General features: G+C 47.3%; 1 protein-coding gene across 3 annotated transcripts in view; it reads left to right on the forward strand.

Moving 5' to 3' along the window:
- Positions 1 to 26,736, forward strand: part of MOGAT2 (monoacylglycerol O-acyltransferase 2) — a 51,214-nt gene extending 24,478 nt beyond the window's left edge. For 2 of the 3 annotated variants that reach the window (XR_007244221.1, XR_007244220.1), the window contains exons 2-7: positions 6,092 to 6,270; positions 19,018 to 19,222; positions 19,425 to 19,599; positions 20,928 to 21,127; positions 25,626 to 26,469; positions 26,529 to 26,736. Coding sequence is in view for 1 of the 3 variants with exons in the window: in XM_048492908.1 (XP_048348865.1) it covers positions 6,092 to 6,270; positions 19,018 to 19,222; positions 19,425 to 19,599; positions 20,928 to 21,127; positions 25,626 to 25,780 (914 nt within the window). In the remaining 2 variants the exon portion in view is untranslated. Of the gene's footprint in view, positions 1 to 6,091; positions 6,271 to 19,017; positions 19,223 to 19,424; positions 19,600 to 20,927; positions 21,128 to 25,625 lie in introns of all 3 variants that reach the window. The other variant, XM_048492908.1, reaches the window with a different exon arrangement.
- The last annotated feature ends 484 nt before the right edge of the window (positions 26,737 to 27,220 follow it).

Raw genomic sequence — 27,220 nt, forward strand, 5'->3', positions numbered from 1 at the left:
CGTTAATCTCAAAGCTGTACAACTCCCCATCAATCACTGGCTGTCTTCTTGAATGTTCAGCTGTAATCCTGCTTTGGTTCTTTCCCATTTATTTACATATTTTATTTTATATGTTAAATTTATATCTCGCCCTCCCCGACCAAGGCTGGGCTCCAGCCCTTTAACCTTCATCAGTAGCCGTTTCAAGTCTTTACTATTTTTGGCCAGCAATGTGGTATCATCGGTTATCTCAAATTGCTAACATTCCACCCACCAATTGCGTTATTTCAAATTGCTAGCCTTCCACCCACCCATTTCATCTAATCTGGTTTTCCTTATGGCAACGGTGGCGAACCTTTTCGAGGCCGAGTGCCCAAATTGCAACCTCAAACCCACTTATTTATCGCAAAGTGCCAACACGGCAATTTAACCTGGATACTAAAGCTTTAGTTTTAAAAACACTGTTGGCTCGGAGGCATGCATTACTCAGGAGTAAGCTTGGTGGTAGTCGATGGCTTTGCTTTGACGCAACCATGCAACTCTTCCAACGGGTGAATCACGACCCTAGGAGGGTTTACTCAGAAACAAGCCCCATTGCCAGCAACCGAGCTTACTCCCAGGTAAAGGATCATGCTTTAGTTCTTCACATGAAAATCAGTGGGGTTTAACAGTGCTTAACAGGGTTACCTACACTGCTTCCCTAAAACTAGGTCTTAGGTTTAATGCTAATAATCGAGCCCAGCGGCCCAGGCCAGCCTAGATGTGGGGGGGGGGGGGACTCTGTTTGCGCGTGCCCATAGGTTCGCCACCACTGCCTTATGGTATGTTCTACTTACAGATTGAAGAGACAGAGAGATACAATACATCCTTGTCTGACACCTTTACCAATTGGAAACCATTCTGTTCTCCCATATTCTGTCCTCTTATCCAGAGTACAGGTTGAGCATCAAAACAATCAGATCCTGTGGTACACCAGTGTAGTGGTGTAGTGGTTAAGAGCCGGTGGATTCTAATCTGGAGAACTGGGTTTGATCCCCACTCCTCCACCTGAGGGGCAGAGGCCTATCTGGTGAACCAGATGTGTTTCCGCACTCTTACATTCCTGCAAGGGATCTGTTGTGGAGAGAGGAAGGGAAAGGAGCTTATAAGCCACCTTGAGTCTCCTTATAGGAGAGTCAAGGTGGGATATACATCCAAACGACTACTACTCCTCTCTTCTTGTTCTTTCTTTAAAACCAGTCACAGCTTTTCATGATCCACACAGTCAATAGCCCGGCCATAATCTAGAGAAACCTGAGCTGATCTTCTGAAATGTGTTCACATGCTCTAGTCACCAATGTAGATTGGCGATAATATAAATGAATGAATTGCCATCAGCCCTGGATTGCTGCCTCTTTGGCAGGCTGACCAGACGTCCCGCTTTTGGCGGAACAGTCCCGCCTTCAAACAATTTGTCCTGCGTCACGCGGGTTATTTAAATTGTCCTGATTTTTGGGAGGCTGCCGCACTGCCTTCTGGGGTGCAAGGCAGTGCGGCAGGCTCCCACACGCGTGGCTGCAGGAGCATGGCCTTCTGGGGCTTGCCGTTTCCCACCCTGTGACAGGGCGGGAAACGGCAAGCCCCAGAAGGCCGTGTGCTCCTGCGGCTGCGCACGCGCGCGGCCACCTACCCCCCGTCCCAGTTCACAAAAGTCACCATCTGGTCACCTTACTCTTTGGCCTATGGGACTTTTCAAAGTGCCTGGCTGCAAGTTGGGTTGCCAGCTCAAGATTGGGAAATAGATGGAGGTTTTGGGGGTGGAACCTGAGAAGGGTGGGACTTGGGGAGGGGAGAGACTTCAATATGGCATCCAAATCAGCCATTTTCTCCGGATGAACTGAGCTCCGTTACCTGGAGATGCGTTGCAATCTCAAGACGTCTCCAGCCGCCGCCTGGAGATTGGTAACTAGCTGCAGGGCAGCTTTAGCTGGCTCCCAAGCAGCTGCAGGAAGCTGTAGAACAGACTGCAGAGGACTGGCCTATCAAGCAATGTGGCAGGCAAGATCCGTTTCCTCCTGGACCAACAGCACTGCTGGTTGGGTTCAACTCGAGTCCCTGCAGCAGCTGGCAGCAGTGCCTAGAGCCGTGGTGGCGAACCTTTGGCACTCCAGATGTAATGGACTACAATTCCCATCAGCCCCTGCCAGCATGGCCAATTGTCGTGGGAATTGTAGTCCATAACATCTGGAGTGCCAAAGGTTCGCCACCACTGGCCTAGAGAAATACCTTGAGCCGAAAGTCAACCATTTGAGCTTTTCCTGTTTGTGAATCTTAGGCCCAGATGTGTGTGTGGGGGGGACTAATTCTAATTTTTTAACAACCAGTTCTCCCCCTCCCGCCCACTCCTGCCGTTGCTGCTCACTTGCCTGGTTGCTGCCCCCCCCCTTTTCCAAGTTGGGGGGGAGGCTTTGGGAAGGCTGCGCGCCTGGGCTGGAAGCTGGAGCCCTACTGGAGGTTGTCCAGACGTCCCAACCACTGCCCTAGCCCAAGAAGGCCACCACGTCACAGCCAGAAGGCCTGGCCAAATTTCTTGGGGTTCCTGGAAGGGATGTATTTTTAAAGCTAGCGACACCAAAATTTCAGGGTATCATCTGGTAACTATTCTTATGATGTCAACCAAGTTTGGTGAAGTTAGGTTCAGGAGGACCAAAGCTATGGTACCCTCAAATGGGTAGCCCCCATCTCCTGTTAGCTCCCATTGAAAACAATGGGGATGGGGGCATTCCATTTGGGCATCCATAACTTTGCTGCCCCTGAACCAAACATCACCAAACTTGGGTGGTATCATCAGGGCAGTCTCTGGATGATGCCCTGAAATCATGGTGCTGCTAGCTTTAAAAATGTGCTCCCTGCAGGCCAAAAAACACCAAAAATACCCCCCCCTGCCACCCAAATACCTTGCATTCGCATTTGTTCGTATTTGGGCAGGACATAATTGGACAATTTTTGTCTGAATGTGCCCAAATTTGCCCAGATTCCAGCTGAATATGGTATTTGTTTCATCTGAATCTCCCTCAAAAGTGATGCTGTTTCAGGGTGGGGGAGAATCCACTCCCAAACAGCATCACTTTCAATTTTGTTTTAACCAGGGACCCCAGATTCTCCCTTTAAGGTGGATTTAAAAGAAGAATCTGAGCTCCCTAGCGTAAACACCATTGAAAGTGATGGTATTTGGGGATGGATTCCACTGGAGGTGTTTTGTGAGAGATGATGCTGACATTTGTTTGGTAAATGTTTTGCTGGGGGTGATTTGTGAGAGATTTACATGCTTAATACCCACTTGCACTGGCTTGGAGTTGTTTCTCAGGCTAACAACCTACCTCATAGGGTTGTTGTGATTAGGAAATTAGGAAAAGAGTTGGTGGGGAGAGAACCATATATGTTTTGCTGGGAGTGGGAGGTGTTTTGTGAGCTGGTACAAAAAATCATTGTTTGGTCATGGTGGGGGAGGGTGGCCGCGTATGGGCGGGGGGGGGGGGGCGCCAAACTCAGGTTTTGTCCCCGGGCACCAGTTTGCCTAGGTGTGCCCCTGCCCTTGTCTGTGGGCTTCTCTCCCGTGTGGAGGGCGCCTGGCTGGCTGTGGAAGAGGCGAGGACTCTTGTGCTGCACAGTAGTCCTCGCCTCGGCCCCCAGCCAGCCGGGGGGGCATTCGTGGGGAGGGAGGAAGGCAGTGGTGGGATTACAGGTTCGGCGAACCAGCCGAATACTTCGCTACCGGTTTTACTGAACTGGTCCAAACCGGCTGAATCCCGCCCCTTCCGCACATGCAGAATAATGCACTTTCAATCCACTTTCAATGCACATTGCAGCTGGATTTTACTCTGGCCGAATTCCCACTGAACATTTAATCCAGACCCAACCAAGTTTCAAAAGAATCGGCATTTTTTCATCCAGGTTCCAACATCCTCACTGCAGCATGTTTCTAGTGCAGCCTGTTTCTAGTGAAGAGTTTGGGACTCTTTAGTTTGGAGAGGAGACGTCTGAGGGGGGATATGATTGAAGTCTACAAAATTATGCATGGGGTAGAAAATGTTGACAGAGAGAATTTTTTCTCTCTTTCTCACCATACTAGAACCAGGGGGCATCCATTGAAAATGCTGGGGGGAAGAATTGGGACTAATAAAAGGAAACACTTCTTCACGCGTGTGATTGGTGTTTGGAATATGCTGCCACAGGAGGTGGTGATGGCCACTCACCTGGATAGCTTTAAAAGGGGCTTGGACAGATTTATGGAGGAGAAGTCGATTTATGGCTACCAATCTTGATCCTCTTTGATCTGAGATTGCAAATGCCTTTACAGACCAGGTGCTCGGGAGCAGCAGCAGCCGCAGAAGGCCATTGCTTTCACATCCTGCACGTGAGCTCCCAAAGGCACCTGGTGGGCCATTGCGAGTTGCAGAGTGCTGGACTAGATGGACTCTGGTCTGATCCAGCAGGCTAGTTCTTATGTTCTTATGTCTAGGCCTGCCCCTTGTGGGGGGGTGCCTGCTGTCAGGGGTGCAATTGTTAAGCTAGCAGCACCAAACTTTCAGAGTATCTTTAGGAGACCCTCCTGATGATATCAACCAGGTTTGGTGAAGTTTGGTTCATGGGGGCCAAATTTATGGACCCTCAAATGTGTAGCCCCCGTCTCCTATTAGCTCCCATTGCAAACAATGGGGGATGGGGCACCCCCTTTGGGAGTCCATAGCTTTGGACCCCCTGAACCAAACTTCACAAAACCTGGGTGGTATCAGTAGGAGACTCTGATGATGATATCACCCAGGTTTGGTGACGTTTGGTTCATGGGGGCCAAAGTTATGGACCTCAAATGTGTAGCCCCCATATCCTATTAGCTCCCTTTGGAGTGTTTTTTCAAAAAGGTGCATATACAAGCAAGTCCAGGAATATCCCGTGATGGAGATGGGGGTGGGGAGTGCCAGAAATGGGACTGATCTGTGTTCCACGGTTCGGCAGTGAGGAGATCGTGAGGAAACCTGGATATTTCGGGTGACCATCCCAGGATTAATCGCTTGTGGGAAATCGCCCAAAGTGGAATAGCAAAATCCACTTGCAAACAATTGTGTAAGTGGATTGAAAGCGCATTATTCTGCATGTGCAGAAGAGGCCTAAAGTACAGATGTCTACATTCTTGCTCCACCTCAGAAGCATAAGGCAGAACATTTCTTAATAGCAGCTGCCAAATGTTACAAACCCTCAAAGGTATTAGCAAATAGGCATCCATCTTTACTAATCATCAGTCGCCTTGGCTGATAATAAGGTTACCATATCTCCTTGATGGGCTGAACTTTGGTTTCTGCTTCGTCATAAAACCAGAGGATGTTCCGCCTCCAGAATTTTGCAATATATTTTTTTTTAAGAACTGGTAATGCATGTTGTAATGCTAATGCGGCATCATGCAACTTCAGCTGGCGTTTTCTTTATCGCTCGATCTCAGCACTGAGAAAAAGCAAAGCTGATGGGTTCCCTGTAGGGCAGCTGTGCTAGTCCATTGTAAGAACATAAGAACATAAGAACAAGCCAGCTGGATCAGACCAGAGTCCATCTAGTCCAGCTCTCTGCTACTCGCAGTGGCCCACCAGGTGCCTTTGGGAGCTCACCTGCAGGGTGTGAAAGCAATGGCCTTCTGCTGCTGCTGCTGCTGCTCCTGAGCACCTGGACTGTTAAGGCATTTGCAATCTCAGATCAAGGAGGATCAAGATTGGTAGCCAGAGATCGACTTCTCCTCCATAAATCTGTCCAAGCCCTTTTTAAAGTCGTGTTACATTATTAGTCGCAATTGCTATATGGAACCTTCACGTTCAAAGGCAGGATGCCTCTCAGGGAGGCGAGGGCGTGGAGATGGAAAAGTGGACCCAATTAGTAGCCCCCTCTCGGGAACTGGTGAGAACCTGCTAGATCCCACCTCTGCAGTGAACACTGGAGAAAATGGCCACCCCTTGTGGAAAACATCCATGGGATGCGGCCCACAAAAGTCTACTGGGCCCAAGTTGGCCACCGGCACCAGGCATCCTGTTTCCAAGATGGCCGTCCACCTGCTCCATCTCCTGACCCACCTTCTTTTGTGTTCCAGCCCAGTGTTGCATTGTGCTCTTCATCGTCCTCCTTTTCACCCGCTTCTGGCTGGTCAGCGCGCTGTATGCTGTGTGGTGGGCCTTGGATTGGGACACACCGCTCAAAGGTGGAAGGAGAATCCACCTGATTAGGAACTCCGTGGTCTGGAGATACATGCGGGACTATTTCCCCATCACGGTAAGCACAGAGACCACCGGGTGAACACAAGTTGCTCAAGTGCCCTCTATTTGATAAGCTTAGAGAAGAAATCTTGGGGCCTATTTTGACTGAATGGGCTGGAAAAAATAATAAATTGAAACGGAACTATTTGCTGTTGGGTAAGGACCAAAGAATTTCCTGTAATGTAGCTCGGTTTTGTGTTTTAATAAATAAATACAGGAAAACAGGTGGATAGGAGACCCTTCATTCGTACAGAGGAATGTCAAAATAATGTTCTATTTAAATTTAAATTTTCCTATTTCTTTGTTTGCAAATAATCTGGAATTTGGCTTTTTATTAATTATTGTTTTACTGGTTGTTAACCATAAATAAACTAACTAAGACCAGTAGGGTTGCCGTAGATTCGGTGGATTTTCCATAAGAATGATTCCACTCACCTTCTGACTCTCTAAACCAGTCTGCTCCCAACTTTATTGGAGATTGGGCACGGATGCTCTAAATTCAGGTTTAGTCCCAAAAGTATAGAAAACTTTTTTTCATTAACAATAAATAGAAAAATAGTATTAGATAATGTGAAACAAAACAAGAACAAATCTAAACTCAATTATAATTCTAGAATGTTAAAAAGCCGACATCATTCTATAAAGGATATTTTATAAAAACATATGAGCGGATCAACTGAAAGATAATAATTTAAAAATAATGTATAATTTTATTACCCAGGTATGTCTTGTTTGATAAAATTTTCCATTCCATTTTAAAATATTTTTCTCAGCACAATTATTTCATTACCAAACCTCAGCAAATTATTTATTGCTTATTTATTGCTTAGATGTAACACACCAGCAATTTATACTTCTTTCCATTATTGCTTTTTCGTTCTAGAGTAATATGAGAAATGCATTTTCCAATTACTGTATCTTGGAATTCTTGGTTAGATGTCCTATTCTCTGATTCTTGAAACTAGCTTACCAAAAGGTGCCATTTTATATGTGACCAGTAGATGGCGACCCCCAACCAACCTTCAAGACTCTGGCCAGAAACAGTTCAGATGAGAGCTTTTAATTATTTATACATTTTATTTTTTAATTACAAAATTCAGTTATCACACTACAGTTATTTATATCACAGGGGACTTTTTGATAAGGATCACATCTTCACGCAGGGAACTTTGGGAAAAGATATGGCAGGATGAGGCTCCAAACGTTCTCATTTTTGAATGACAACTTGCATATTGATCAGGATGAGCATTTTAATAATTATAGTGTATTATATTAATTTATGCTTGTATATAAGATCATGTGCATTATATTATGTTGGGAGCCATCCTGAGCCTGTTCTCTGGCTGGGGTAGAGCAGGATGAAAATCAAAATAAAGACTGGTTAACCAAGGCAACGAAATAGGAATTTGCTGACACACTTGGCAGTATTTGTTAAGAATTTGACTAGCAAAATCAACTGACTTTTGGACTTCCATTTAATATTCGATTATTCAGATTTCAAAAATATTAATGTAGCATCATGGGTAAAATTGAAGGCCGTAACTATTTAGACTTGAGTTGAAATCCCCTCCCTGTTTCTTTCGGCATGCTGCCGTTCCCCCTTTCTCAGCTCAGCCTACCCTGCAGGGCTGATGCAAAGATAAAACAGATGGGAGAAACATATTGGCAGCCATAGAAGGAAAGGGAGGATAGAAACAAACAATCAACTACATATGTAGCATTTGCGTTTTCCTTGACCAAATCCGCTCGGTGAACCTCACGGGTTTTGAATCTATTTCCGTTTGTTTATGTGCTGGGCACATAATGTTAAAAATTAATCCAGAGAACCTATTTGGGACCTTTGACTCCTCAGTGCCCTTGGAGAGGCCCAAGAAGTGTGAGCTATCTCAGAGGACTCGTTTTAGCTCTGGTACTATCCCCTGAGCATGCTGACACATGGATAGGGGCTGTGGCTCAGTGGTAGAACATCTGTTCGACATGCAGATGATCCCAGGATTGATTCCCAGCATCTCCAGTCAAAAGGACCAGTCAGAAGGCAATGTGCAAGATCTCTGGAGAGCCATGGAGAGGGCTTGTGGCTTGGTGGAACAGCAACTGCTTAACATGCATAAAGTCCCATGTTCAATCCCTGGCATCTCCAGTTCCAAAAACATTCAGACAATCCTGATGCTGGCCCCCCCCGGTATTAGAGTTGCCAACCTTTGAGGGGTCCTGGAGATCTCCCAGAACTAACTCCCAGACTACAGAGATAAGTTCCCCCCAGAGAAAACGGATGCTTTAGAGGGCGGCCTTTATGGAATTATTCCCTCTCCAAACCCCACCTTCCTCAGGCTCCGCCCTCAAAATATCCAGGAATTTCCCAAGCTGGAGTTGGCAACTCTATCTAGTAACACCCAGTGGTGGGATCCAAAAATTTTAGTAATAGGTTCCCATGGTGGTGGGATTCAAACAGTGGCGTAGCGCCAATGGGGCTGTGCGGGGCACGACGGGGGCGTGGCCGGGCATTCCGGGGGTGGGGCATTAATAATTTCTCTGTTACTTCTAAAAAACTCTTACTGTAAAAAAAAAAGTTCCTAATTTCCAGCTGGTATCTTTCTGTCCATAATTTAAACTCATTATAGCAAGTCCTATCGTCTACTGCCAACAGAAACAACTACTTCTCCTCTAATTGACTGCCTGCCGAATACTTTCAAATACTTCATTTTGTTTCTAGAAATCAAAAGAAGGATACTTTCCTTAAACAAGGAACTTTACCATATTTCTAAAACATGTTTTTAAAACAGCCCAACAGGGAGAATGATCCCGTTTTCTACCTTCACTAACCAGCCACATAGGAAACAATAGGACTTCATGATTTTTGGACCTAATGGAATTTCTAACGGAAAAGCGGACCCAATTAGCAACCCCCTCTTGGCACACACAAATAATTAGTAACCCACTCTCGGGAACTGGTGAGAACCTGCTGGATCCCACCTCTGGTAACACCCCCCACCAGGATTAACTCTTCACAATGCTCTTCTCTGCCTGTTGAGTTCTGTGTCCAGATACCTCGCAGTCCTGTGCAAAGCTGTTCATGTCTGTGGCTGCTGAAACGTATGGGCTCATATAGGAGAAACTCTGCTTAGCATCACACCATCACACCCGTTTTCGAGCAGAAGAATAAAAAGACATCAAGCTGGTAGGACGTTGGGGCACAGCCCTTCACGGGGCAAGGCGTAGGGCTGCCAACTTCCAGGAGGGGGCCGGAGATTCCCCCTGAATTACTCTAGGCTATGGAGGTCAGTTCTCTTGGAGGTGGAATCTACAGCATGACACCCCACCAAGATTCCGTTCTGCCCCAAGTCCTGCTCTCCGGAAATTTACCAACTCTGAGCAGGGTTTTCAGCTCCTGGCTGAGAAATTCCTAAAACTTTTGGAGGTGGAGCTTGAGAGATTGCACCTGCCCATTATATTCCTGCTGCCTGGGGGTGAGATCCGGGTGGGAGGCTCCTGGCTATGCTACACCCTTCAGAGATGAAAGGATGTGGGCAGCTCAAAGTCCTTCTCAACAGTGGCCCCTGAGCTCTGCAAAACCCTTCCACCAGAGGTCTGCCAGGCGCCTACCCTCCTGGAGTTTCAGTGCCTGGCAAAGACCCCAAAAAAGATGTTTGGTAATGAAAAATGCTTTGCCCAGGCATTTGGCTGATTCCACTGCCACTCAGATAGGGGCGGGGCTTGAGGTGTCCCGCATACTCGCCTCCCCATTTTTAGGGGTGGTTGGGGTGGGAGTTTTTAAAATATTTTCTGGTTTTAGGATTGGGTTTTTGAGAGATCTTAATATTGTTGTGGGAAGGAGCTCATTACGGTTTTTATTGTAACCCATTCTGAGACTGTTGTGGAGGGCGGGGAATAAATCTAAACAAGGAAATAAATAAATAACTTGGCGATTAGTTGTAACCTCCGGGCAGAGGTGGGATCCAGCAGGTTCTCACAGGTTCCCAAGAGCAGGTGACTAATTATTTGTGTGTGCCGAGAGGGGGTTACGAATGGGTGATTTTGCCACGTGATTTTTGCCTTAGTTACGCCCCTCCTCTCTGCAGTAGCGCGCAGAACTTGAAGCAGTCTAGCAGGAGGTGCACCGGCGTGCGTGGCAGCCTGCGCCTGCGTGCATTCGTTTCCCGCCCAAGAACCGGCGCAGTGGCTGTGTCCTTGCCACAGCCCCGCCCCCGGAATGCCCGCCCCCGCCCCGTCATGCCCCGCCCATCCCCATTGGCGCTAGGCCACAGTTTGAATCCCACCACCATGGGAACCTGTTACTAAAATGGATCCCACCACTGCCTCCGGGGATCTCCAGCTGTCACATGGAGGTTGGTAACCCCAGCTTCATCAGATCTCCTCCTCTCTATGGATGTAGTTTAGTGGAGAAACAGCCCCCTCTCCACCTCCTGGGTCTTATGTAATCATTGGATCCAAAGCTCTTTAAACGTTGGACACCGCTACCAAATACAAAACACAGTTCACTTGGCTAAGGAAAGTGTGTAAAATATAAACTCCTCTCGCTTCCTTCCCGTTCTCCGCAGAGGTGATTCTGGAATGAAACAAAACAGATTTTACAAGCCAGGGTTTCCCGGCCTTTGAAAGAACGAGAGTTGTTCTGACCTTGGACCAGGGTCAAAAATGCAATAGTTTAAAGAGCAAAGTTGCTAAACAGTCCAGAACTGTTTCAAGTAAATGAGGTGAAGCATATGGTTGTTGTTATTTTTTTTTTTAAGACAGTTAAAAGTTATTTAAGAGAGGCTTCAGTTCTAGGCTACGGAATACAAAGTAGGTTGTGCAGGTTTTTAGAAACACAACCCCCAAACTCCCGTACCTGTTTAACCAAGGGCAAACATGGGATCTTTCAAATCATCTCCATATAGAAGCTGATTTCCTGCCACAGGAGGATCAGGGCCTGGAGCCTTTTGTAGCTACATTTTGTCAGAATCAGATTGTCTTCTAAGGGTAAGGACAAGTTTTAATTATTTAAAACATCTACCCTGTTTCCCCAAATATAAGACATCCCCAGAAAATAAGACATAGTAGAGGTTTTGCTGAAGTGCGAAATATAAGGCATCCCCCAAAAGTAAGACATAGCAAAGTTTTTGTTTGGAAGCATGCCCGCCGAACAGAACACAGAAAAATAAAACATCCCCTGAAAATAAGACATAGCGCATCTTTGGGAGCAAAAATTAATATAAGACACTGTCTTATTTTCGGGGAAACACGGTATTGGCTGCCATTCTCCCTTTGCAGCTTACAATATAAACAAAACGATTTTTTTGTAAAACTCAAAGAAAAACAATATAAATGAAACAGCAATTTAAAAACACAATTAAAAAACTCCAACGAAGCCCCTGAAAACATGTTTTCAAAAAACCCCACCTGTCCACACTTACCCCTTCAAAAACGCATCCTGGCCACCATTTTGTGGTCATGCCATAGCTCAGTAGAATGACCCCTGAAATACATTTTGGGAAAACTGACAGAAATACAGCGTTGGGCCCACGGTGCTCCGGCTAGCCGGCCCCAGCCAACAGTCCAGCCCTGTCATTCTGCACTATCTGCAGCTTCCACACACTTTCCAAGGGCAGCCCCAAGAAGAGCAAATTGCAGCAGTCCAACCTGGATGTAACTGAAGCATGGATCATTGTGGCTAGATCTGACTGAACCAGGAATGGGCAAGAGCACTCTGAACCACCACAGACACCTGGTTTTCAAGAAGAAGGAGAAGGAGAAGAAGGAGAAGGAGGAGAAGAAGAAGAAGAAGAAGAAGAAGAAGAAGAAGAAGAAGAAGAAGAAGAAGAAGAAGAAGAAGAAGAAGAAGAAGAAGAAGAAGGAGAAGAAGGAGAAGAAGAAGAAGAAGAAGAAGAAGGAGAAGAAGAAGGAGAAGAAGAAGGAGAAGGAGAAGGAGAAGAAGGAGAAGGAGAAGGAGAAGAAGGAGAAGGAGAAGGAAAAGGAGAAGGAGAAGAGGAGGAAGAGGAAGAGGAAGAGGAAGAAAAAGAAAAAGAGGAAGAAAAAGAAAAAGAAAAAGAAAAAGAAAAAGAAAAAGAAAAAGAGGAGGAGGAGGAGGAGGAGTTTGGATTTATATCCCCCCTTTCTCTCCTGTAGGAGACTCAAAGGGGCTGACAATCTCCTTGCCCTTCCCCCCTCACAATAAACACTCTGTGAGGTAGGTGGGGCTGAGAGAGCTCCAAGAAGCTGTGACTAGCCCAAGGTCACCCAGCTGGCGTGTGGGGGAGTGTACAGGCTAATCTGAATTCCCCAGATAAGCCTCCACAGCTCAGGCGGCAGAGCGGGGAATCAAACCCGGTTCCTCCAGATTAGATACATGAGCTCTCAACCTCCTAGGCCACTGCTGCTCTGAAGTGACCCCTGTGTCCAGCAGCTCTCTTGGGCAGCAAACCTGGCTTTTTGAGGGAAATATAACCCCTTCCAAGGCAGGAGATGTCTTGAGTTCCCTGGGCCTTTCCCCACTTTCGTCCTTCCCCTCTATGCTGCGCGCTGCTCTCAGCGCGCAGCATCCCAGGCGCGCGCCTGGCCGTCCCCACGGGGCCATCAAAGGCACCGTTGAGAAGAGCGCCTGGGATGCTGAGCGCTGAGGGGCGCGACAGCAGCAGCTTCGGGGCGGCTGCGCTGTCACCGCCCCTCTCAATGGGGAGTGCCGAGGGACCCCGCGCTACTCTCCTCGAGTAGCGCGGGGCTTAAGGGAAGTGGGGAAAGGCCCCCTGTCTGTCTTTCAACTAACCCAGAGAAAGCCTCCACAGCTCAGGCGGCAGAGCTGGGAACCAAACCCGGTTCCTCCAGATTAGATACACAAGCTCTTAACCTCCTACGCCACTGCTGCTCCGAACAGCCCTTACTGTCAGGAAGTTTTTCCTGAAGTTTAGGTGGAATCTCTTTTCCTGCACCTTGAACCCATGACTCCTGGGCATAATCTCTGAGGCAGCAGAAAACAAGCTTGCTCCCTCATCAACATGGCATCCCTTCAGATATCATGTCCCCCCTTAACCTTTGCTTGTCCAGACTAAACATCCCCAGCTCCCTAAGTCTGTCCTCGTAGGGCATGGATTCCAGACCCTTGATCATTTTGGTTGCCCTCCTCTGGACCCGTTCTAGTTTGTCAATATTCTTCTTGAATTGCGGCACTCAGAACTGTACATGATATTCCAGGTGAGGTCTAACCAATGCAGAACAAAGAAGTTTGGGGAAGGGAGGGTCTTCACTGGGATATATAGTGCCATAGACCGCCGTCCCCCCTCCAGGGGGATTATTCAAGAGAATTTTTCTATGCAGATAAACAGGTCACACTGTACAAAATGATCCACATAAGTTACTTGGATAAATTATTAGGCACTGTGGTCTACAGTACTGGATATAATTTGCTATAAATTGTATCCTGCTGTGTAACTTTGCTTCATTTAGTGTGTCATGCTAAACGTGTACTTTGCTTCAGTTCTGTTTTCTAGACTACTGGTTGGCTCTACACCCCAAATCCTGTTTCATTGTTTACTAAATGTCCTGTCCTGTTGGTTATATTTACTCACCCTGTGCAGTCTAACCTTGAGTCTGAGGGGAAAGAGCAGACTATAAATAACAAAAAATAAAGTGACCAATGAATCTTTGGCCCCTTCCGCACGTGCAGAATAATGCACTTTCGATGCGCTTTGCAGCTGGCTTTTACTGTGAAGAATAGCGAAACTCACTTGCAAACAATTGTGAAAGTGGACTGAAAGTGCATTATTCTGCACGTGCGGAAGGGGCCTTGGTCTCCTGTAGATCGATTCTAATTTTGGAAGATCTCCCTGCCTCACCTGGAGTTTGGCATCCCTCCTTGTTTGACTCCCCTTCAAATGTTCTCTTTTTTGAAACTTGGGACGGGGGTGAAAGCAGCACGTCGTAAGGGAATATCAGTCAATTCTTTTAAAAAAAAATTCCAGTCACTGAAAGCAGCTAATGACCCGGAATGCTTTGAGGGACACGTGCCCTCGCCTTGGTCTGGATGTTTGGTTTCAACGTGATACCAGCCGGGCAAAATCACTTTTTGTTCACGTGCTGGGCTGGCTTGGAACAGGGCCGCAACCGATGCAAAGCACACGATTGTCTGCCAAAACAAAGCCGGCCGGGCTACCTGAAGAGCAAACACGTTTATCAGGGCCGCAGCTTTGGAAAGAGGTGGGGGCGGAGTGTCTTGGAGTTTGCTCTCTCACGTAGCTCCCCCTCTGAAATTCAGTCCTTTGCATTGACATCTTGAGAAAATGCTCTCATGTGAAAATGGTCTTCTGCCTAGAGGCAAGCACGTCAGAAGAGCGCTGCTGGATCAGACCAGTGGTCCATCTAGTCTGGCATCCTGTCTCACACAGTGGCTAACTAGTTCCTCTGGAGGCTCAGCAACAGGGCATACAGGGTGAGGGCTTTCCCCTGGTAAGAACATCAGAAGAACCCTTCTGGGTCTGATCAGTGAGGGTCCATCTAGTCCAGCATCCTGTCTCACACAGTGGCCAACCAGTTCTTCTAAAGGTTCAACAATAGGGCATACAGGCTGAGACCCTTCCCTGATGAGAACCTCAGAAGAGCCCTTCTGGGTCTGACCAGTGAGGGTCCATCTAGTCCAGCATCCTGTCTCACACAGTAGCCAACCAGTTCTTCTGGAGGTTCAACAATAGGGCATACAGGCTGAGACGTGAGAACCTCAGAAGAGCCCTTCTGGGTCTGACCAGTGAGGGTCCATCTAGTCCAGCACCCTGTCTCACACAGTGGCCAACCAGTTCTTCTGGAGGTTCAACAATAGGGCATACAGGCTGAGACCCTTAACTGATGAGAACCTCAGAAGAGCCCTTCTGGATCTGACCAGTGAGGGTCCATCTAGTCCAGCATCCTGTCTCACGCAGTGGCCAACCAGTTCTTCTGGAGGTTCAACAATAGGGCATACAGGCTGAGACCTTTCCCTGATGAGAACCTCAGAAGAGCCCTTCTGGATCTGACCAGTGAGCGTCCATCTAGTCCAGTATCCTGACTTCCACGATAGCCAGAGGAAGGTTCAACAACTCAGGCCTTCCCCTGATGTTGCCACCTGGCACTGGGATTTAGAGGTTGACTAGCTTGGAATATGGAACACAAGAAGAAGAGGAGAAGAAGAAGAGTTTGGATTTATATCCCCCCTTTCTCTCCTGCAGGAGACTCAAAGGGGCTGACAATCTCCTTGGCCTTCCCCCCTCACAATAAACACCCTGTGAGGTAGGTGGGGCTGAGAGAGCTCAGAGAAGCTGTGACTAGCCCAAGGTCACTCAGCTGGCGTGTGTGGGAGTGCACAGGCTAATCTGAATTCCCCAGATAAGCCTCCACAGCTCAGGCGGCAGAGCTGGGAATCAAACCCGGTTCCTCCAGATTAGATACACGAGCTCTTAATCTCCTACGCCACTGCTGCTCCCAGTCCATCTAATCAAGTATCCTGACCCACACAGCGACCAAGCAGTTACTCTGGAGCAGGGGTCTGCAACCTGCGGCTCTCCAGATGTTCATGGACTACAATTCTGATCATCCCCTGCCAATGTTGTCAATTGGCCATGCTGGCAGGTGCTGATGGGAATTGTAGTCCATGAACATCTGGAGAGCCGCAGGTTGCAGACTCCTGCTCTGGAGGGTCAACAGTAGGGCATAGAGGCCAAGGCATTCCCTGATGTTGCCTCTGACCACTGGTGTATCTAGGGAGGGGCAAGCCAGAGCGTGTGCTCTGGGCGCTATTTGCCTGGGGGTGCTCCAGCTGCCCTTTTGCAAGGCAGGAAGCTGCCACACGTCCTCCTCCAGGCTGTGCCCCACCCGCCTCCACCTCTGGCTGCTGCTTGGAGAACTGGTTTGCTCACCATTAAGAAGAACGGGTGGACCTGACCTCCAGTGACCAAATTTCCCCATTGCTTTCAGTCGCAGAGCTGGTCTACCCATGGTTGAAAGCAGTGGGTAGATCTGGCCACCAGAAAGACCAGAAAGATCTGCCACCTGTCAGATTTTTCCCAGGGGGGGGGACGATTTCGGTGCTTGCCCTGGGCACTGTTTTCTGTAGATACGCCACAGCTCCTGACACTGTGATTCAGAGGCTATACTGCCTCTGAATGTAGAAATTCCCTTTATTCACCACATATACTGCAAACAGTCGGACCCCACCTCCCACTAAAGAACATAAGAACATAAGAACTAGCCTGCTGGATCAGACCAGAGTCCATCTAGTCCAGCACTCTGCTACTCGTAGTGGCCCACCAGGTGCCTTTGGGAGCTCACATGCAGGATGTGAAAGCAAGGGCCTTCTGCTGCTGCTGCTCCTGAGCACCTGGTCTGCTAAGGCATTTGCAAGCTCAGATCAAGGAGGATCAAGATTGGGAGCCAGAGATCGACTTCTCCTCCATCAATCTGTCCAAGCCCTTTTTAAAGCTATCCAGGTTGAGTGCTACAAAGACACAGGGGCCAAAGGCTGCCATAAGAGCAAGACACTGCTTCCCACAAAATGGATGCCCCTCAGAGAGTTTTGGGATTCATCTTGTGTGTCAGTCCTGGGCGGGAAAGTGGTTGGCCGCTGAACCGTTTCCCTGGCCCTGCAGCACACCTGGCTGGGCAATGGGGCTAGCTAATTTCCATTGTGCCACCCTTGCTGGAATTCAAGAATTTTTTGTCCCTTAAGAACCAGTCAGATTTTGATCCAGGTGTGTAGCAGAGATCACAAGGTTTATGTGTGTGCAGCAGAGTCCCAACCAACCCAGGTATGCGTAGGTGCAAAATCGCTCAGAGCCTTTTTTTCTGTTCAAACTTATATGCTATAGCCGTGGTGGCAAACCTTTGGCACTCCAGATGTTATGGACTACAATTCCCATCAGCCTCTGCCAGCATGGCCAATTGGCCATGCTGGCAGGGGCTGATGGGAATAGTAGTCCATTACATTTGGAGTGCCAAAGGTTCGCCACCATTGTGGTATAGGGTGGGGAGGGGGTGGGATGATAAAGAAGAAGAAGAAGAAGAGTTTGGACTTATATCCCCCCTTTCTCTCCTGCAGGAGACTCAAAGGGGCTGACAATCTCCTGGCCCTTCCCCCCTCACAACAAACACCCTGTGAGGTAGGTGGGGCTGAGAGAGCTCCGAGAAGCTGTGACTAGCCCAAGGTCACCCAGCTGGCGTGTGTGGGAGTGTACAGGCTGATCTGAATTCCCCAGATAAGCCTCCACAGCTCAGGCGGCAGAGCTGGGAATCAAACCCGGTTCCTCCAGATTAGATACACGAGCTCTTAACCTCCTACGCCACTGCTGCTCCTGATGACTGACTGCTTTTATATGGTTCCTGTTTTATTTTATTCTGTGCTGTTTTTATTTGATGGTTGTTGTTTATATATGGTTGTTCACCGCCCTGAGCCCTCCAGGGGAGGGCGGTCTATAAGACCAATAAATAAATAATAAAATAAAATAAATTGTAGGAACTCCATTTCTAGATAGGATAAGGTGAACGTAGTTCCCTAATCTAGTATAACTAGGACAGCAAGAAAAACAGGACCTGCATTCTGCCCTCATGGTTGCAAGATGGAGAAGTGGAGGCGCGTGCGAGGGGTGGTGGGAGAAGGAGCAGGAAGGAAATTCCCCCAAGAGCTGCAATGTTCACACCAAAGGGATAGTGCAAGACAGAATGTCTTGAATAATCCCCCTGGAGACGCAAAAGAAAACGTTTCCCCTCCCAAAATCTAGAAAGCAGCTGCAAAATATATTTCTACCTGTCATTTTCATAACAAATGATTAGGCCTATTGACGCAGCAATCTACTTTGTGGGGAAATGCTGACGGCAGAATCCTGTGACACAAATATGGAGACACCCCTGATTATACAGAAAAACCAACAAATGTGACCCTCATGTGGACTCTAGTAATGAGGCAGAAGGAAGACAGCATGTTCTAAGCATGCCTCATTAGGAGAAGATGCTCAAATATCTGCACCAATAATGATGTTTGGGAACAGATGGACAATCCATTAGAGGAGGAACGAATTCGCTCTTAAGAGTGCTTATTTGAGGTGACCGATTCAAGCGTATCTGCCCTGCTATTGTCTTTAAAAGTGTGTTTTGGGGAAAGAAATTCCCTTTCCCAAAGCTATGCTAGTCGTGTGCGGGTTAAGCGCTGTTGAGTCCCCTCCAAATCATGGTGACCCTATGAATCAATGGTGTATTACGCACAAGGTGTTTGCCACGTGGTGGTGGTGAATTGTACCCGTGGCAAGATTTCTTGTACGGACGTATTTCCTCCAGCCCCGCTGTCACTCCACAGTTGCTCCGCAGTTTCTCCACAGCAAGCGAATCCACTTATGCTGTGAATTTGATTTTTTTCCACTGCCAGAGTAGTGTAGATTTGTTCTTGGGCACCTTTTTGGCCTGGATCTCTTCCGGGGCAACTTGCCCCTGCCACTTTGCTAGCCATTCCCTGGACATTCCTTTCCCTCCTATTAATGTTTGATAGCTGCCCATGGTTCCCCCCCCCCCCCCCGCCCGCCAGCCCATGTCCTTTTGTGGCTCAGGTCTTGCAAACAGAGTGCAATTTAAATGTTAAATAGGGGCAACAAATGTAGGGGTGCATAGGACTATTCTTTTGACCAATCACACGCTCAAAGAAATCATGATGGGGCAACATGCCCTTTGTGTGAGTCAGTTGTTTGGTTTTGAAAGAGGCCAACTTGCTAGACTCTGCAGGAAGCTGCAAGAATCCTCAATGGCTTTTGTCTTACAGCTGGTGAAGACAGCAGAGTTGGACCCTGAGAAGAACTATGTCTTCGGCTTCCATCCTCACGGGGTCCTGGTGGCCGGAGCCTTCATCAACTTCAGCACAGAGGCCTCAGGGTTTTCCAAGCTCTTTCCGGGGATGACTCCCCATATGATGATGCTGAGCCTCTGGTTCAAAGCCCCCTTCTTCCGGGACTACCTGATGAGTGGAGGTAAGCAGGCTGGGAGGACCGCTTGATTATTCACTTGGCTGCCAACCCGATAGCAATCATAACTCTTTGGAGCCAGGCGCCGGGCCTCAGTCGAACACCACGCTGACTGTTCTGGTGTTGCTGGAAGGTATACGTTTTTAATCACAAAGAGGGTTTTTCGTTAACCTATTGCTCCAGCACTTTGCATGCTTTTCGTGCCCAGGTTTCATCCCATCCGACAAGGAAGCAGGAGCCTATGTTCTAAAGAAGCCAGGAGGAGGGAACGTCCTCATCATTGCTGTGGGCGGAGCTCAGGAAGCCCTGGATGCCCGGCCTGGAGCCTTCACACTGCTGTTGGCCAACCGAAAGGGCTTTGTACGCCTGGCTCTCGAACACGGGTGAGTCCCAGAGCCCTTGTGTCAAAAGGGATCTTAGAGGACATCTAACCCAACCCCAGTGTACAGCAGGGAATCCAAAGCGAGAGAATCCCCAACAGAGTTTCTGGTGGTTCCTAGAGTGGTGTGATGTCACTTCTTGTTTTTCTTCTGAAGTGATGTAATTTCCTGATGGTACTCCCCATGTCTCCATACCTAGTAAACACCCATCACCCCTCTACTAGCGCCAACGTAGTCTTCGAAGACTGGAAGTAGCCATCTTGGTCTGCAGGAAAATTCTCAAAACAATAGGAGTGTCATAAGCTTTTGTCTGAACATGCCAACAAAACAGAAACCTGTGACATGGAACACTGTAGGATATACAAATGTGGGGAACCGATTTTAGCAAGACACTCCCATCATATACTTAGCAGAGCAAAACAGAGAAGAGACAGATTCTCCGTTGCTTTTTATATACAAGTTTACATGGAGATGAAATAAGAAATCTTTCCTTTCCTGGTACTTGTCTACATTACTATGCATTTGGTTACATCTTGCTAACAAGGGCCTTTTCCTCACATGCGGAATAATGCAGTTTCGATTCGCTTTCACAATTGTTTCCAAGTGGATTTTGCAAACTGAGGCCCTGGCTTCTTTTATAGTAGTAGTAGTAGTAGTAGTAGTAGTAGTAGTAGTAGTAGTAGTAGTAGTAGGAGGAGGAGGAGGAGGAGGAGGAATCTGATCACCGATCGACTCCATCTAACGGCAACAGCGGCAACGGCAACGGCGGCTTAATTCCGGCAACGAGGAGGAGTGACGACGGCGGCGACGGCTCTAATTTAACTAGATGGCTGGCTAATTCAGTATACCCCCAACTTTCTTTTCCTGAAAGAAGACTCAAGGTGGCTTACAAGCTCCTTTCCCTTCCCTTCCTATAGAGTCCATCCATCTCATGTTGGGTCTTCCTGTTTCCATCTCATGTTGGGCCTTCCACTTTTCCTAGCGTTATTGTATTTTCCAATGATTCTGGTCTTCTCATTATTCGACCAAAGTATGACAGCCACAGTTTAGTCATTTTAGCTTCCAGGGACAGCTCAAGCTTGATTTGATCTAGAACCCACTTATTTGTCTTATTTGCTTCTCCACTTACACCCCACCCCTTTTTTCCCTAATGGGAAAAGCTGCCTAAATCAGTCCCCCTTATCTTCACAACAGCCCAGTGAGGTAGGCTAGGCTGAGAGTATGTGACTGGCCCAAGTCACCCAGTAAGCTTCCGTGGCAGAATGGGGATTCGAACCTGTGTCCCCCAGATCGTAGTGGGACACTAACCCTCTTCTATTCTTGTCTTCCAGAGCACCACTTGTCCCGGTGTTTTCCTTTGGTGAGAATGAATTGTTTGATCAAGTGGAGAACCCCAAGGGTTCGTGGCTGAGATGGACCCAAGAACTACTGCAGAAGTTCATGAAAGTCTCCCTCCCGCTCTTCCATGCTAGAGGAGTTTTCCAGTACAGCTTTGGTCTGCTTCCGTATCGACGGCCGATCTACACCGTGGGTAAGTCCATCTCCGGGACCAACCACCTGACCCTTTTCACAAGCAGCGTTTTCAACTGACTGACCCAGGGCTCCCAAAATTTCCGAGCCTGTGGGCATATTTAGAATTTTGACACGGGGGGTGGGTGCAGCCGCAAAATGGCTGCTGTAGGAGATGGAACTTACCCAGGAGGAGCAGCAGTGGCGTAGGAGGTTAAGAGCTCGTGTATCTAATCTGGAGGAACCGGGTTTGATTCCCCGCTCTGCCGCCTGAGCTGTGGAGGCTTATCTGGGGAATTCAGATTAGCCTGTACACTCCCACACACGCCAGCTGGGTGACCTTGGGCTAGTCACAGCTTCTCAGAGCTCTCTCAGCCCCACCTACCTCACAGGGTGTTTGTTGTGAGGGGGGAAGGGCAAGGAGATTGTAAGCCCCTTTGAGTCTCCTACAGGAGAGAAAGGGGGGAGGATATAAATCCAAACTCTTCTTCTTCTTCTTCAATGTTGAGTATATTATAAATGAGTTTACTAACTATAAGGGAGAGTTATGTGGAGGTGCCTTCTTGCAAAATCCCAACAGCCAGTCACAAAATGGCTACCATAGGAGGCGGAGCCAGTCACAAAATGGCTGCCATAGCTTACCTCCAGTCACACAATAAAGATCCTTCTGCTGGGATGGCAACTGTTGCCAAAGGAAGTTTTTTTAAAAAAAATCTGCACAGCCAGTCAAATCCCAATGGCCAATCACAGGGACGTAGGTATAGATTTTTTATGGGGGGGTTCGGGGGCGGGGCCACACCCCACCCGCCCCTGGGGCACGGCCACGCCTCCCCAAGCCCCGCCCCTGGCCCCAGTGCTTATAAAAGCAGCTCTCCGAGGCCAGGGACAGCAGACTCCCCTGCCCGGCCCTCCCCCGCCCCCCACCAGCTGGGCTCCCAGCCAGCAGCCGGCAGCCCCTTCTGCCCTCCCCTCTGGGCAGAGGCATAGCTAGGGAAAATGGAGCCCGGTGCAAAATCTGAGTTTTGCACCCCACCCCCCGCGGCCACTGATGCTGGAATCCACCCCCAAACAGCACAGCATCACTTTCAACAGTGTTTAAACTAGAGAGCCCAAATTCTCCTTTTAAATCCACCTTAAAGGGAGAATCTGGGATCCCCAGTTAAAACAACATTGAAAGTGATGCTGGTTTGGGGTGGATTATCCCCCACCCTGAAACAGCACCACTTTCAATGTTTAAACTGGGGACCTCACATTCTCCCTTTAAATCCATGCTGAAGGGGGTGGATTTAAAAGAAGAATCTGGGGAAATTTGGGGGGTGCCTGCTGTCAGGGGTGCAATTATTAAACTAGCAGCACCAAACTCTCAGGGTATCTTTAGGAAACTATCCTGACGTTACCTCCCAGGTTTGGTGAAGTTTGGTTCAGGGGGTCCTGTTAAGGGGTGCAGCACTGAAGCGGGGTTCACACCCCAGATAGCAGAGTTTGCGCAACACTCACACTGGAACACACAGCAGGAACTGAGACGCACACAGCTATATCAGCTTCCCAGAAGCGGTCCTTCTTTCTTAAGTTCACAGCAATGTTGCTCTCTCTGTCAAAGTGCTTCGCCAGACGGCTGGAAGACAAGAGTCTCACAGTACATAGCACACTGCTGCATTATATGCATTCCATCAACCAATCAGAATACCTTTCCAATTAGCTCCAGAAAGAGGCTGTCATACAGAGGTGGTCATATGACACCTGTCATTTAGATTTTGTAGATCAGACATATGCTCTGATAGGTCCAAAGTGTAGCCCCCATCTTCTATTAGCTCTCATTTGAAACAATGGGGGATAGGGGCACCCCTTTTGGGAGTCCATAGCTTTGGACCCCCTGGACTTCACAAAACCTGGGTGGTATCAGTAAGAGACTCTCCTGATGATACCACCCAGGTTTGGTGAAGTTTGGTTCAAGAGATCCAAAGTTATGGACCCTCAAAAGTGTAGCCCCCATCTTCTATTGGAAACAATGGGGGATTGGGCACCCCCTTTGGGAGTCCATAACTTTGGACCCCTGAACCAAACATCACCAAACCTGGGTATTATCATCAGGAGAGTCTCCCAAACAATCCCGGAAAGTTTGGTGGTGCTAGCCTAAAAAATGCGCCCCCTGCAGGCCAAAAACAAAAAAACACTAAAAATACAAAAAAAACACAAACGGAGGGCGGAGTTTTGGACATGCAGGGGGGGGTTGAACCCGAGAAACACCCCCCTTACCTACGTCCTTGTCAGAAGCCCTACCTGGCCCCTTCCACTTTCTAAAAACTGTTGGGGGTACTAAGAAAGGGACACCACATTTAGGACCCCTGAATTAACCTCATGCCCTGAGAGAGCATTTCTACTACTGGATTCTCTTGATCTGCATATTATAATCTGACCCAGCCAGAATCATGCCAGTTATCCATCACTTTCGCTCAAGGAGGGCCACACTGTCTGGCGAGATTTGACAGGCAGCAATTACCTGTAATTGTTTCAAAGCTTGCTTGCACAGTCTCGGTGGCTTTCCCACGCTTTCACCGACCCACCTGGCACAAGGTGCTTAAAGCGATAGATCAGCAGCGGTCCCAAACAAAAGATGCCGGCCCAGGCCTGACAAACATGATTAGAATGAAGTTCAGAGAGAAGGACGATGTCCTCTTGGCTTTGCTGACCCCCGAGGCGTGCCCCGTTGCAGTGCTTTGAAGCTTCCAAGTTCGACATTTCAACAGGGTCTAGACTGAGTTTGCACAGGTTATCAATATCAGACAGCAAAGACTGGATCTAGTGCACCTTTTCCAAAAAGAACCACAGCCAGAGGTCGTGTTGTATAGTGGGCTAGAATCTTGGAGTCTTTAGTTCCAATCTCTACTGTGCCCTGACATATGTTGAGTGAACTTGTATCAGTCACCCAATCTCATCCTGGCCTTCCTCGCAGGGTTGTGATGCAGTCATGATGGGAGAACCTCACATGCCTCCCTCAATTCCTTAGTTTAGTTTATTGGATTTAATATGTGCCCCTCCCCTTTCAAGCTCGGGGCAGCTCACCATTTATTTTGGTTTTATTACATTCATATCCCACCCTTCCCAACCAAAGTTGGACTCGATATTCCAACAACATTCCAACAATAAAACAATGATATAAAGTGTTAAAATATCAAAAATGTCAAAATTGTAACAGTCATAATTGTAACAGTCACAGGAAGGCGATAAACAGTGTTCCATACTTTTAAGGGGTTCCTGGGGAATCATACGGAGAACCATATGGAAAATATGGAAAATATCGCTCTGCAAATACCTTCTCTCCCAGTAACATAGGAGCCAAGATCACATGTTGTAATGAAACCACATACATCTTGCCTTCACTTACAAACATCTGTTTGTTCCAAGTGACTTGAGCTGTGGAGGATTATCTGGTGAACCAGATTAGCTTGTACACTTTAACACATGCCAGCTGGGTGACCTTGGGCTAGTCACAGTTCTTCGGAGCTCTCTCAGCCCCACCCACCTCACAGAGAGTTTGTTGTAGGGGGGGCAAAAGGAAAGGAGATTGAAAGTCCCTTTGAGTCTCCTTACAGGAGAGAAAGGGGGGATATAAATCCAAATTCCTCTTAAGAACATAAGAACAAGCCAGCTGGATCAGACCAGAGTCCATCTAGTCCAGCATTCTGCTACTCGCATGTACTCTGCTACTCTGCTACTCGCACTCTGCTATTCGCATGGCCCACCACTTCTTCTCCCTCCTTGTTTTCATTCTCTTAAAAAGAAACCTGAACATAAAAAGAGTGGAGAAAAATACAATTGTGATTCCTCCATTGCAACCCACTATAGGCAGAGTCCTATTTTATGTGTTTTAATATTGCCAGACTGTTATTAAATTTGTAGGTTAAAAATTCTGGGGTTTTGTTGATTACACCAGTGGTCACTTTGAGTGCTTTCTGTGGCTCATTCCACACATGCAGAATAATGCACTTTCAAACTGCTTTCAGTGCTCTTTGAAGCTGTGCAGAATAGCAAAATCCACTTGCAAACAGTTGTGAAAGTGGTTTGAAAACGCATTATTTTGCATGTGTGGAAGGGGCCTGTGTTTTATTTTAAGCTACATTGGGATTCTGTCGTTGGCAAGGGGCATACAAACACATTGAATAAAAAGTACCTTTTAAAAAATATTTATCTCTCTTTTTTCCCAGTGTTCACATAAAGTAAACACAGAAATGTTCCCGCAATTGATCCTGTTCTGTCTAACATCACAAGACAGTTGCCAACCTCCAGGTGTGGCCAGGAGATTTTCCTGGCATTAGAATTGATCTCCATAGAGATCACTTCCTGAGGAGAAAATGGCTGCATGGAAAAGTGGATATTGTACTCCGCTGAGGTGCCTCCTCAAATCCCACCCTTCTTAGACTCCTTCTCGAAATCTCCAGCGATTTTGCAACTCAGTGGGCAACCTTTGAAGAGATGACTAGTATATACGCATGATGCCAGTGTCTCTTTGTCGTTTGCAGTTGGAAAACCCATCCATGTTGAAAAGAACAAGAATCCCAGCCAAGATGAGGTGGACGAGCTACACGGGACATACATGGAAGAGCTGTCCAAACTCTTCGAAGAGCACAAATCGACATACCACGTTCCGGAAGACAAGCACCTTTCTTTCATATGAAAGGAGCCCCGAAAGCTATACTTCATCTATTGTTTACATTGGGTTGGATCCAAAGAGCCATGAATGGAAGGAAAATAGACAATCATGTTTGCACTGGAGGTTTCACAAGAGGTATACGTGCCGTTCTGTAACATGCATATCCTGTAGCAGTTCTGAGATTTCCACTTGATGTTGGACAGGTAGATGAACCCCTTTGGATCAAGAATCCTTTGTTTTCTTGCATAGTGTTCTCATGTTAGAAAGGTGAAGAGAGACCTATATTCAGCATGAATTAGAAATGATAGATAGACAGACACACACACACAGATAGACTGATAGATAGATGAATAGATTGATGGATTCGTAGATAGTGCCGGGTTTAAGTAGAAGATGGATTCTTCACATGGAAGAGTATCTCTTTGGATCCAACCCAATGGGTTTTGACTTCCATCTACACATTCACACACACACACACACACACATATATACACTCAGAAGTGTCTCACATTTGGGGAGAGAACACAAATTGTTACTATGCATATAGAAAGATGTACTGGGAAGGGCCCGCCTGAATTTTCCTTTTGTATTTGTGCCGCAGGGTTGAAAACCAGAAATGTAACAAGAAATTCAATGTAACAAGAAATTCAAATTCAAAGACACTTTGTTAGATGATTAGGAAACAGCAGGCTGGACTAGAGTCTAAACCCGTGGTGGCGAACCTTTGGCACTCCAGATGTTATGGACTACAATTCCCATCAGCCCCTACCAGCAAATACGTAACATTATCAAATCCCTCTTTGATTTCACTGTGATTAGCTGAACAAAAATGTTCTCAGAATCAGATCATTATCTCCATTTTGAACATTTTCATCCCAAAATGATAAATGTATGGCTGTAGTGTGTATGAGGAAACAATATGTTGATCAGTAGACCTATGCTAATATTTGTTATTTTTTAATAAAGGTGTTGCAAAAATATCATGTTCTATCTCCTTAGCTGGCTACCGTTTCTTGCATAATATAAATTTAGCCCGGTTGTCTGAGAGCCGTGTCTGAATTTGGAGTTGCCAGCTCCAGTTTTGGAAATGCCAAGAGATTTTCAGAGGACAACATTTGGGAGAAAGAAGAGAACGCAGCAAAGATACGATGCCAAAGAATCTGCCCTCCAAAGCAGCCTTTGACTTCCACTGATCTCTAGAATCAGAGAATCACAGAGTTGGAATCAGAGAATCACAGTGTTGGAGAATCATAGAGATCCACTGATCTCTAGAATCAGAGAATCACAGAGAATTACACCCTGTCTGAAATCTCTGATCGGTGACAAGTGACATATGAATAGTTTGTATTATTTGCTTCCTTGTTGGCTTTATTTCTTTTTCATATTGTGATATTTCTGGTCAGGAAGTGGCATGTGTGTGAATCCTCCTCTGGTGCCAACTGCTGCAAAGAACAAATGTGCCCG

The sequence above is a fragment of the Sphaerodactylus townsendi genome, linkage group LG04 (assembly GCF_021028975.2).
Source record: "Sphaerodactylus townsendi isolate TG3544 linkage group LG04, MPM_Stown_v2.3, whole genome shotgun sequence".
Taxonomy (NCBI): domain Eukaryota; kingdom Metazoa; phylum Chordata; class Lepidosauria; order Squamata; family Sphaerodactylidae; genus Sphaerodactylus; species Sphaerodactylus townsendi.